This window comes from Lactuca sativa, chromosome 5, assembly GCF_002870075.4.
Source record: "Lactuca sativa cultivar Salinas chromosome 5, Lsat_Salinas_v11, whole genome shotgun sequence".
Classification (NCBI taxonomy): domain Eukaryota; kingdom Viridiplantae; phylum Streptophyta; class Magnoliopsida; order Asterales; family Asteraceae; genus Lactuca; species Lactuca sativa.
Genome location: NC_056627.2, coordinates 56,062,407 through 56,076,132, shown reverse-complemented (window position 1 = coordinate 56,076,132; position 13,726 = coordinate 56,062,407). Strand labels below are relative to the sequence as shown.

The 13,726-nt window shown below is 32.3% G+C and overlaps 2 protein-coding genes across 2 annotated transcripts; one reads left to right on the top strand and one right to left on the bottom strand.

Moving 5' to 3' along the window:
- Window positions 1–6,445: 6,445 nt before the first annotated feature.
- On the bottom strand, window positions 6,446–7,415 carry LOC128134123 (BEACH domain-containing protein B-like). The gene is made up of 3 exons (XM_052771566.1): window positions 7,349–7,415; window positions 6,949–7,283; window positions 6,446–6,876 (listed from the first exon to the last, which is right to left on the bottom strand). Exons 1-3 carry the CDS (start codon window positions 7,413–7,415, stop codon window positions 6,727–6,729), a joined length of 552 nt encoding a protein of 183 aa, XP_052627526.1. The 3' UTR covers window positions 6,446–6,726.
- A 462-nt stretch (window positions 7,416–7,877) lies between these two features.
- LOC122197869 (valine--tRNA ligase, mitochondrial 1) lies at window positions 7,878–8,430 on the top strand. The gene is made up of 2 exons (XM_042902006.2): window positions 7,878–8,071; window positions 8,163–8,430. Exons 1-2 carry the CDS (start codon window positions 7,902–7,904, stop codon window positions 8,428–8,430), a joined length of 438 nt encoding a protein of 145 aa, XP_042757940.1. The 5' UTR covers window positions 7,878–7,901.
- Window positions 8,431–13,726: the final 5,296 nt, after the last annotated feature.

The following is a 13,726-nucleotide window of genomic DNA, read 5'->3' as shown; positions in this document are numbered from 1 at the left end:
ATATATTTTATTTAACTTAAACAATCCAAAGATTATTTTATAAATAATTAAAAGTGATAAATTATAGTGTCTTTCTAATAATGATTGTAGGTTGGTTAATATGGTTAAATAAATATCAAACCTAAAGTGTAATCATAAATAGAATAAATTTCAGTTTTAAAATAATATCCTTACTTCTATTTATAAAGTTATGTCTTTAAATTTTAACATATTATACTTAATTTATTAGATTTAAAATGTTGTTGCATGTAAACCATTATCAGTTTAAAGCTATAATTTTTGAAAAGTTTGGACAAAATACTTAAATTGTTAATTTAAATATAACATTACAGTGTTAACTTAAATATAAATTTCAGTTCCACTAAAAAAACCAAATAATATTTTGTAAATAGTTAAAAGTGATAAATTATAGTGATAAATGTAAAAACTAAATTGTAATATCAGTTTAACTAAAATATTTCCTAAATATATTTATATAATCGTTAAAAAATTTCAAATAAGTAGCTTAAAATAACTTATAATAACAATAGTTAAAAATAACTCTATATAAATGATTATATTGTTACCTTTAAAATCAAAAAATAATGTTTGATATTTTAAATAATTATAATGATAGAAATTAAAACATTAAGCAAATATATTTTAAAAAATTAGTTAAAAATAACAACTATAAATAATATTAAACCATATATAATATTTAATTTTATTGATGTGTAACTCGTGAGTAGAAGTCATTCAAACAAATGAGATTATGACGTTATAATAAATTTATATATTATCATATAATTCAAAATAGTCAATATATTTTATCAAATTAATATACGAATTATTATATCAAATTTAACAACAACGTTAGTGTTATATTTTAAAAAATATATATTTGTAAAGACTTCAACTATATAGGTGTTTCTGCGCATTACAATGTCAACTCAAATATAAATTTCAGTTTCATTTAAAAAAACTAAAGAATATTTTATAAATAGTTAAAATTGATAAATTGTAGTGATAAAAGCAAAAACTAAATTGTAATTCCAATTTAACTAAAATATTTCTTAAATATATTTTTATAATCATTAAAAGTTTCTAATAAGTAGCTTAAAATAACTTACAATAACAATAGTTAAAAACAACTCTATATAAATGATTATATTGTTAGCTTTAAAATGAAAAAACAGTGTTTGATGTTTTAAATAATTATAATGATAGAAATTAAAACATTAAGCAAATAAATTTAAAAAAATTAATTAACAATAAAACAACTATAAATAACATCAAATCATATATAATATTTAATTTTATTCATGTGTAACTCGCGGGTGAAAGTCATTCAAACGATTGAGATTAAAAGTTATAATAAACGTATATATTATTATATAATTCAAAATAATCAATATATTATATCAATTTAGTATATGTAAATTATTATATTAAATTTAATAACAACGTTATTGTTATATTTAAAAAAATCATATATTTGTAAAGACTTCAGCTATATAGGTGTTTCTGCGCAACGCGCGGGCATTCGCCTAATTTTAACATACTAGCATCACATAAAACAATCTCAATCAAACGCAGCCACGGTTGGTTATACTGAGAAATCAGGCTATTATGTCCTTTTTGAGTTATTATGGGTGGAACTCGACGTTGGAAGGAGTTGCAGCAGGTCTCGTGATGCTGATGTGGCCATAGGGTGTAAACCAATATGCGAATGAGAAGCTACTAGTTGATTAGTTGGGTGTTAGGAAACGAGTTTGTGAGGGAGGAAATGCGAGTATTCCTGACTCGATTGAGTTGGCTTAGTTGTTGGATGATTCATTGAGTTGTAATAGGCTAGAACGAGTGAAAATTAAGGAGTTAAGCCAAGCAGCTACCAAGGTGGTGAAACAAGGAGCATCCATGACATATTTGGATATGTTCACCAAGTTTCTATCAGAGTTTTAAAATCTCAGTAGAGAAAAAGGATAAAACACAATAATGATGAGCACTGGATATTAAAATGTCACACAAATTCCTTCATTCAATTAATATACTATAAGCACTTTATGCATTTAAACTAATTACATTTTCTATAATATTTTAACATATAGAAAAACAAGTAAAATCAGTACCTAAAAATTGATTTAGAGGATTTTTCCAACGACTTCTTCTTCAGTTCCAACCATCCAACAGACAAAGGTATGACATTCAATTGTTAGGTACCAAACAAAATACACGTATGGAAACTCTCAAGAATCCATATCTGTCACACCCCCAAACCGGAACGGCGGAAACGTTCGTGGGCAGAGGACGTCATGTACAATATCATAACTATGCACAATAGTAAAACAAGCAACAACATCCATTGCATTAATAGAATAGTTAATACATGTGTGTTCTTTGTATAGTAGTATGACACCAAAAATGTATAACAAAAATAAAAGACGAGTCTTGAACATGCTCCGTCTTCTCAAACCTGTGCTCGTGTACCTGTCTATTGGTTCCCTGAGAATACAAGTTATTTTGAAAGAGAGTATCAACATTTAAGTTGGTGAGTTCATAAGTATTTAGTATTTAATGTTTGTACTTGATATATGAAAGTGTTAGTTTATGTTCTCTAGAAAATCCTATATTTTCTATAATAAATGAAAAGTAGTCTTCAACCCTAAGACTCAAATGTTTGTATGTTTTGTTCTCTATAATAGTATAATGTATGTTTGTACTATGAAATTGTATAATGTATGTTTTCCATAAAGGTAGATTATCTTCACTAGAAAAATAGTATGCTTGTTCATGTATGAACCTTTCTGTATGCATAAAATGGAAAATATTGACTTGCAGTAGTATTGTTTTAAATAACACCACTGAAGTAAGTTTGTTTTGTAAACCGATTGTAAGATCACTAATCAAATGAAGTTATTTGAATATATATTACTCGTAAATAGATCGGGATTTTCTCCCTGTGAGTTTTTATAACCATAATAACCTTGTCTGCCTGATAACGACGTTTTTCAGGCGTCAAAACTGTTAACAACATTTGTCACCCGTAGACTTGATGGTCCCAACTATAGCTAACAGCCAAGGTGCGAGATTGTCATTCCCGAAATAGATTTATACACAATTGTCATCGCTCTCCTTACAAGAGACTCTACTTATAAGCTCAAGACTTTTACCCATACTTAGATAAGTATATAAAAATGACTCACAAATTGTTTCAACGTATTACGAGTAATAACTGAGAATCCTTTTTGTTTATAACATATAACCTTGTAAAAATAGTTTCGTTTTCCCTTAACTATACTCATTATAAATAATAGTCTGTTTCCGTTTTGTTATGAAAATTGTTGCGTCTTATCAAAGTTTGTAATTCTAATAATGCATGTGTATTAGTACATGTAATAGTTTCTCTGATCTAGAAAATAGTATGTATTGATCCTCTAAACTATACCTATTATAGTTTACTAGTATGTTTGTTTGAACTGTAAATGATTTGGAGAAAAGACTAAATTGTTCAACATATGCAACTGAGTTAAGTATGTTTGAAAATGGGGGTTTAATATTCATGTATATATTTAGCAAGTATAACTATGATTTAGCCGACAGTCGGACTAGTGATCCTATCCTAAGCCCACAACCAAACAAGGAACAGGAGTTACGGTATTTAGTAATAGTCCTAAGTCCGTTAAAGCATACTTACACATACACTACTAGAAAAACAGCTTTTCACGACGCGCAATCAATGACACACGCTGATAGAGGATACGCATTTGTGAGTGCCCTAAAAATTGATGTCAGTTTTCCAAAATATGAAGCATAGAGAACACGTATTTTTGCGTGCCCTAAAATTAGTGTCTGATAAATAAAAAAAACACGGAGGGCACCTTAAATAAAATGTGTGTCGTCTAACCACATCGCTTTATAAATTTTAATGAAATGCACGTTTCATCTGAGGGGGAAATGAAATCCAAAAATTAAAAAGCCCTCTTTGTTTCCACTGGCTGAAAACCCTAGCTCATCCCCGCCGAATACCCTTTCTTTCTTTCTTTATTCTCTCTCGATTCTCAAACCTCCATTCTTTGACCCTCCCGAGTGTCTCCCACCGTCATCCTCTATTTTTGGTTATATATTTAACACCCTCTGTTGTCAGTTTGGAGTTCATACGATCTCTGTCTCCAACTTTGTATTTAGCCCTCTTTAATTTTGATGAGAGCAACGACACCATCGAGAATGTCAAAGAAAAGATCCAGGTTCTTATTTCTCCTTTATTCATACCTCTAATTTTGATTTTGTTTCTTCTTGTATTCTCCTCTATAAAACCCTAACTGGAATAGCGATACATATATTAATCATGATTTCCTCCCTTACTTTTCTACTCATCATCTGAGGTGATTGAATGGAAGCAGATATTGGACGCCGACGATCCATCATCGAAATTTTCTCCCTTACTTCTGTCCCCCAGGTCTCTCTCTCTAAACCTATTTCCTCATTTTAGGGATCATTTCATTTATATGTTCGTTCGCGATCCATCATCGAGATTTTCTGCAACAAATTCGTTTGTGGTGCTGATTACAACAAATTCGTTCATTGTAGATGAGTCACCCCTCCGACTTCTTACACCTGGGTAAGAGAATAAGGTATTTTTGGTTTTTGGTTTGATTGGCAATGATTCTTGACACTTACGACCCTATGACCATCTTCTTACTCACACCATTTCTATCCTATCGTTCTTGCTTTTCATCTCCTTCTCACTATAAATAATTTCAGGTTCTATCTAAGAAATCAATTTTAGGGGGTATTAGGGTTGGAATTTTCTAATTTAGTGGTTTGTTGTTTTCAAAATTAGGATTAATTGATGCTGGTAGTTTGGTCACACGCCTTCTTCACTGTGGGATAGAGATCTTCTCCCATTGTTTCTGCTAAGGTACATTTCATTGATTTCCCTCTCAACAAAGAAATGCATACTCCCATTTACCTAACTGAGTGATGAGGGTAATTAAGTCAGAAAAGAATGGGGAGTCCCTTCTGATATTTTTGGAAAATTGCTTGGTAGTCAGAAAAGAATGGCCATTTGACCTCTCTCTCTCTCTCTCTCTCTCATGCCGGAGAACGCGATTTGAAGGATTACCAATCAAGAATGATTGGTTATGGTTATGATTTAAAAGGCAAAGAAAAAGGCAGTTGAGGTAGCTGGATCTTTTTTTATCAAGGGACTTGCAATTGGAGGGTTTTAGGCCCACATGAACTGTCAAAGTATATTCTTGCTTCTTTCTGTCGGATGTTTCCAATTGTGTTGGTGTTTGGTTGGGTAGCCACAAAAATGAGCTTCATGAGGCGTTATCAAGAGCAAGTGTCCATAACAAAAGCTTGGTACTGTTTTGTTTTCCTATTTCTATTTAATCTTATTATCCCTCTTAAATAATCTCTTTTCTCTTTTATTTATTTATCTATTGATACCCTTTTGTGAAGTGTTGAAGCAGATTAGCTAGAATACTAATTCAAATGTTCCATATGATGATGTTGTTGTAGGGTGTTTTATGGGATAATCTCCAACTTAGTGTTGCACAATACGTAAACAGTGATGTCCATGTATCAGATTCATCTCTAAGCCAAAAACAATTATAATGAACATAAAGATATTTGCCATTTACTTGAAAGAAGCGACAAGTGAGAATGAAATACTACCTTGGCCCAAGGAGGGAGGCCAACATCATTCAAAGGTTCACCATCCTGTTTCACTCCAAAATGGTAAGAGTTTGAGTTAACAAGAAAGTCTGACATGTAATAGAATTCAGGCACTAACTCCTTCACATCACTTGTATTAGAAAGGCAGTTCCGATATGTGCTCTCAATACTTTGAAAAAGTCGGTCTGTATGGTCAAATTTACCACCCTATAAAAAGAATAACACACATCTTATCTTACTTTGATCAAAATTCTACAACTTACTTTATGGAAGAAAAAAAACACAAATAAGTATACCTGCAATGTACGGTGGAGGCCTGTAAAAGGCTCTAACCTAAGGAGATAATATAACACAATACCCATGCTTGAGTAATGGGATCCATAAAAGAAACTGCAAAATAATATTAAGCATGTTACTAATTTTTTTTATATATAGGGGTCTATAATGCAAGATCACTAAAAGAATTACCTAGGGATATCAGGGTCAGAGAAGTTACGGTATCTATCTTCAAAAACCTAAAATGATAAGCAAACAAGTACCCTTTTAGCATATTCAAACTACTGATCAAGTTGCTGGAAATAGCAATGTATTTTACTCTTTTTACCAATATACACAATCTACTTTATATTTTACCCATAACAGTAATATACTTTACATTTATTTACTCATAAATTTCTTTACTGATAATAGCATATTAAAGTACATTGCTATTCTGCGTGGTTTGTCCTTTTCGAAATTCATACAGAAAGAGAAATTTAACTAAATAACCTCAAACCACTTTTGATCGAGTGCTCCAACAGGCTTTGAAAGATCACGAAAAGTAGAAGACTTGCTAAAATCAAGAGTGTCAGATGAATAATCTGCCACTACCCAAGGAAACACAAGATATTGAGTCAAGTCATTATATGATCTGCCCGAAAGGGTATTGAGAACCATTAAATATTCAAAGTTTGTAATGTCTCTTCTCCTCCAACTTTCTCTTGCAGTTTCAGCATGCTCCAATGAAACACGTCTATCAATGAAGGAAATAACTCCAGATTTGTCTTTGTACCCCTTTGGAGAAACATATTATTTTTTAGTGGAAACTATCAAGCTTCCAACATCTTTGGCTTCTTTATTTGATGCAAAATTAAAAAATATTGGAGCCGTTAAATCGTTGAAGTAAATCTCTATGGCAGTGTATCTGAGCAAATAGCGAGTCCAGTGGACAGCCTTTATCTATTATAAAAAAACCAAATATTTAAGGGAAATGAATTTGAAAAGGATTGATTTAGAAAAGAAAAAAAGAACCTTGCCAATTTCCCATCTTCTATGGCGCTTGATGTTTTCAGATTGCTTCTGAAGAAGATTACCAAGAACTACATTTATGTTATCAGAGGCTTCCCCCTCGGATGTTAAATCTAAATTAAGTGGCCATTTCATGAACTTTTGCTTTTTTGCTGCTAAATTATCACTTCTATTTGAATCAAAACCACCAGATGCTTGAATACTTCTAAAAACAGATGATCCACCTGTGCCTTCAACCAAGAACTCCCCAAAAAATGTAGAAACTTCTTCATCATAGCCAAACGACCTGCTAGTTTCCTTTTTGGTGTAACAAGTACACATAGAACAGACATCAGGACCTGCCAGTTGATCAAGGTCATAACAATCAATATATACATATAGCATATGGTATATCATTATTTACCTTGCTGAGTGATGAGGGTAATAAAGTCAGAAAAGAATGGGAGTCCCTTCTGATCTTTTTGGAACATTGCCTGGTAGTCAGAAAAGAATGGCCATCTGACCTCTCTCTCTCTCATGCCGAAGAACACGATTTGAAGGATTACCAATCAAGAATGATTGGTTATGGTTATGATTTAAAAGGCAAAGAAAAAGGCAGTCGAGGTAGCTAGATCTTTTTTTTATCAAGGGACTTGCAATTGGAGGGTTTTAGGCCCACATGAACTGTCAAAGTATATTCTTGCTTCTTTCTGTCGGATGTTTCCAATTGTGTTCGTGTTTCAATTGAGTTTATTAACATTTTTACTAATAATGGGAAGATAAAAAGTAATGGAGGTTTAGGGTTTTTAAGGATGCCACGTTTTGAAGCTTGTGTTGCAATAACTGAGGCTTTGAAGTCTAACGTTTTTAATACCTTTCTTAACTTTTTGTCCAACCCTAAAAGACGCGAATACCCTTCTTATCTTCTTCATCAAATGTGCATATAAGGACTTTATAAAAGGGAAGAAAAGAATGAGATGCGTTTAGGTGTTTGTTCTAGAAGCAATGATGTGATTGAACCTATGATTAAGCCTCAGTGGTATGTCAACTGCAATGGTATTGCTAAAGAAGCTCTTGATGCTGTAATGGATGAAAATAACAAGAAAATTGATATACTTCCAAAACAGTATGCTGCTGAATGGAAAAGGTCACCTTCTTTAGTCTTTCATTCTACCTTTAAAATTGATATACAACATTTAAACTTTATTAATTAATTTTAAATTTTTTTGATTTTACAGATGGCTTGAGAACATTCATGATTGGTGTGTATCAAGGCAGCTTTGGTGGGGCCACCGAGTTCCTGCATGGTATGTGACATTGGAGGATGATAAAATGAAAGAGCTTGGAGCATACATGGATCATTGGGTGGTTGCTAGGGATGAGAAAGAGGCTGAAGCTGAGGCTAAAAAGTTCTTTTCAGGGAAAAAGTTTGAATTGGCTCAAGATCCTGATGTTTTAGACACATGGTTTTCTTCAGGACTCTTTATATGTATTAGGGTGGCCTGATGATACTCAAGATTTGAAGACTTTTTATCCAACTGTTGTTCTTGAAACTGGGCATGACATTTTTTTCTTTTGGGTTGCTCCTATGGTGATGCTTGGGATGAAATTAGGAGGCGATGTACCTTTCCAAAAGGTTAGTTAAGTTTTTTAAATTATTTACAATACTATAATGCAACTTTAGAAACAAATGAAAGCAGGATGCTATAGTACATAAATTAAATGAAAGTATGTTGATTTTGACTTATTTCCTGCTTTTAGCCCTATATCATCACGAGCCCCTGAAACACCAGTTCAGCTACATCTGATGTGAGAGGTTCTAGCAGAGATATGGCCTCACTCAGACTAGTGCGAACACAGGAAATGCCAACAGCCATGGCTAATCTAGATTTAATTTCTTTAATCCAGGTGGTGGGGACACCAAATTACATGTGCCCTGAACTACTTGCAGATATTCCTTATGGCTTCAAATCAGATATATGGTCCCTAGGTATTTATTTTTCATTACAATTTCAACATCACTTATGAAACAAGGGTGAAATGGTCATTTACTCATATACCCCAACTTGGGTTCAGTATGCATAATGATTTCAGGAAGTTACCCTTCTTAAACTTGAGCCCAAACTTTAACCCACATGTTTGTTGCTTTTCATTTCCCACTTATTTTTTGTGTTCAATAATATATATTTTAGGTTGTTGTATGTATGAGATGGCTGCTCATCGCCCAACATTTAAAGCTTTTGTAAGTCCTCTTGATTCTTGAACCAGTTTTTCTTATTAAATAGTAAATACTCCTTTTCTTAATCCCTATTTAACACATGATTAGGGTTATTTTCGGTGTTTACCTTTATTGTTAGAACAGCTATTTGTATTGTCTTTACTAGTTTTCAGCTTCATCATAAATTGAGGTTTGATCATCAGAATAATTATTTGATGATTGAATGAATCTAGTTCAGAGTTTGTTATATATATATATATATATATATATATATATATATATATATATATATATATATATATTGGTTTCAGGACATGGCTGGATTGATAAGTAAGATAAACAGATCCTGTATTGGTCCTTTGCCTCCTTGTTATTCTCCATCTCTGTAAGTCAATTGGTTATATAAAGTATAAACAAACTTACTCTCATTTATATAATCTTCAAAAACACAAATATTTAAACAACAATTTCATGATTTAAACATCAAACCTTTCGGAAGTTGTAAAATAAAATCAATTTTTTTTTCTCTTCAGAAAAACCCTTATCAAAGGAATGTTGTGTAAGTACCCAAAACATCGACCCACTGTAAGCATTTTCCTAATTGCACAAATTTCAAGGAATATCAATATAAATTATTTTTTAAACTTATCTTCTTCTTAAAATTAATTAGGAAACTGAAATCTTGAAACATTCATATCTACAACCATATGTTGACCAATACCAGCCTTTAACAGAATTTTGAAGAAATCTGATTTAGAGAAAAAGGGAATCCAACCTGTTCAGGTTCACTGACATCCGATACAGCAAAGTGCAACAACTTTCAAATAAGGGAGATTTGCACTACTCATAAGGGAGGTCTGTCATCTCATCTATGGTCAAAATTTATATTAATTATTTTTCTTTTCTTATTTTTTATTTATTAAATGTTTTTTAAAAATTAGCCTATAAGGGAAGGGGATTTCATAATTCAACCAAAGGTGGACTTCGACATCAGTATCAGTACAGTTTCTAGTCTTCTAAATCTTGGGTACTTAACATAATTTTATATTTTTATATTTATATGAAGCAATTATTATCTTTAATATAAATATTTTATCTATTAAAATGGTTTTCAGGTATCAAGCTGTAGCTTACATTGAAGCATCTGCATATATCTACCAAGATGGAAAGGTAAAATATTTTTATGTGTAAAATTACAGAATTGGTCATCTGAATTTTTTTGTTTTGCTTGCACATACAGTCCTCATGGTTTCTTTTGTTAAATCTAACACTTAGTTTTTTTTTAATATGACCATTTTGCCCTTGTAGCTTTTAATGGAGGTTGATCATTTGCAAGATGTCCTGGGGCCATATATACAGAACAGGATAACACTTGCTAAGGTTGCTACAAAACCTCCAAGAAAATGACTTTGTCCAGAACCCATGTTGATGTTAGCTTCCATGTTCAGCCCCTTTTAATGGATTTATGTTAAAGTGCTAAAGTTGAAGTTTAAAGTGTCAAGGGTTGGAATGCTAGTAAAGAAAGTTGAAGGATTGACTAGTAAACATAAAATTTTAAGCAACCAATTTAGTAAAGAAAGTTGAAGGATTGAATAGTAAACATAAAAGTAGAATGAAAATGACAAGTGATTTTGTGTTGTGTTTACAGGGTTGATGAAAGCGAATAGCTCTGGAGTTAGAAGTGGAAAAGAAAGCTCAAGCTGAAAGAGATACGATGCTGAAAATGCAAGTGGTGTATTCTTCATTTCAATTGTTAGTATGAAACATAGAGTAGATTAGATAAATGCAAATTTATATATTGTAAGAAATAGAATTGTATGACATTAAATTTTATGCAATGGATTGTATTTTTTTGTATATGGTATTTTATTTCTATTATGACACATTAAATGCAAATTTAATTTAAAAATTAATAAATATATAAATATATTTTTTTAAATATTTAAATTTACGAAACGCAAAAATGTGTATTATCTTCATTTATGACATGGCCTTTCTTGACATGGGCTTTCTTGATACGCATTGTGTGTCATTAACACGTGCGGCGTAAGGTTACGACACACGAATGTGTGTCATCTTCCTTTATGATAGGGCCTTCCTTGATACGCATTGCGTGTCGTAAACACGCGTCGTAAATGCACGTAATCTATAGACGACGCGCAAAAGCGCGTCGTCTCTCTTTATGACAGGGCCTTCCTTGACGCGCATTTGCGCGTCGTCTGATCCTTTTACGACGCGCAATGAGCGTCGTAAAGGTTGTTTTTCTAGTAGTGATAAATGTATAAATGAATATGATTTTGATATAAACAGAATTCTAAAAATAGTTCTAAAAGAGTTTTCTAAAATGATTTTGATAAATATTTAAGCATAAGAAATCCTTTTGTTTGTTTCCCTGTGTAAATGTTTAACACAATTAAATTGTGTTCTACTTGTATTCCCCACCTAAAAGCATTTAAAAAGGTAAATTGTAGGGGTATGAATTCACCTTATGTGAGTGATTCGATTGAATGTTCGATATAGGATGTTATTTCCACGAGTGAAGTCCCGTAGCAAAACCGAGTCATAATTAGCATTTTATGTAAAATATATGTATACAGTTAGTGTATAAACATAAGAATGATAAGCAATTTGACTAATTTTTAAGTTTAACTTACAAAGAAGAGTGTTAGAAGCAAAATGGAAGGCTGTTATGAGTTTACGGCTAGCCCCAAGAGTTCACGGCCCAAGAAGATCTTAGTGTTCTTGGGTTTTCGGTTGAATGTTCTTGATGAAATGAAGGAGATTCAAGGGTTTACAATTGAGTATTCTTAAGGAAATAAAGAACACTTGAAGATCCAAGCAAGATCCTAAGAAGATTCAAAGGATGATGGATGATATTTGAGAGAGAAAAGGTGTTCACGGTTGGAGTTCTTAAGAGAGAAAGGTGTGTTTTCGGTTGGAATTGAAGAAGTGAGGAGGAGTTCACGGTTTGGTCCTCATATTGGGTCAAAACTGATGGGACACCTTCGTTGGTTTCCACACCGAGTGGATAAGACCGAGATTTACGGTCCGAGGAATGAGTTCTCGGCTGTGAACTGAGGTTTACGGCTGCGAACCTCGTTTTCGGCTCATGCGAGGGTTTGCGGCTTGGATGAAGGTTCTCGGTTCCAAGTGTTTTCCTCCTTAAACACACAACACCTTTGAATACAAGGTTTATACACCTATAATTCATTAATCTAACTATATTAAGATTATTAAAAAAATAAGTTTGACCTTTATTTGATATGTTTGACTTTCGTTAACTAAGGTTGACTTTGTTTTTCAAGATTTGAAATTACGGGTTGTCACGATATCTGAAACAATCATGTATCAGAATATCAGAAAACGTTAAAGAGGTAATCATGTATTTTTACCTTCAAAGCATATTAAAATTTGCTTATGGTGTATGTCATTTTTTAAGGTTGTGCAGATTTTTTTTGCTTTCATAGGATGAATATGATTCTCAACCTCATTGAATACAATTTACAACTGAGAGTACAATTGATCGCAAACTATCCCTCCCCATGGATATTTTGCGACAAAAAAAATGCACAATTAATTTTTTAAAAAACATTAGTAATGATAATTATAAATTAACGACATGGTACATTTTGAATTCATCAAGGTTGGATACCAAAGCCAAAATTTCATCTTTCACAAGCTGACGAGGAAACCTTCCATTGAAACCCTTCTCTAACTGAGAGTACAATTGATCGCAAACTGTGCCTCCCCACTAATAACTCATTAATCAATATGTCATGCACATCAACGCCAAGATTGGAATCAGAGCCACCAAAATATTCATCAAACTGGAAGTCGTTTACAAGACATAATTCTCTCTTCCCGAAAGTCAATTCGTACCCCTCGATCTCAAAAATCATTTCCTTTGCTTCATTATGAGGGTCTGCTACAACTTCTATGCAAAACACGTAATGCAGAAGTGAAGAATCCCCATCTACCACCATAGGAATATCTAACCACATACCAAAACATGTCTTTAGAAACATAGCCTCGCGTGGTGGTCTGTCCCTAAATCTTGCAAGAATATCCGTAGCAATTATGGGTTTGCAAGATAGTGTAATTGATGCATCAAAAATCTTGTCATGCTGCAAATAAAACTAAACAAATTAATTTTAAGGTAATTCAAAAGTTTAAATGGTGATTCAGAACGAAATGTATTATCTATGTAAACTTGATTGACTAGAATTTTGGTGTCATCCAATCACACACATGTAACTATACATCAAGGATAAACCAATAAAAACTTGATTAACTCTTATATCACATCTGCCTTTTGCCTGATTTCTGTAGCAAGATAAAAGACATCAAAAACTCATAATAGTTTATTAAGTTCTTGCGTTTTGGTTCATCAGTGTGCTACATTCAGCAACAAACCATCCTTATGAGTATGACACCTATGATTGTTCTATCATAATTCATTTTTACATATTCCACTTTACTAATTTTTATATGCTTTCAATATTTCGTTATGTTACAAGAATATACTACTATTACAGTTACAGCTCGCCTTAAAATGAATAGATGAAAAAGAACATAGAAACTTGT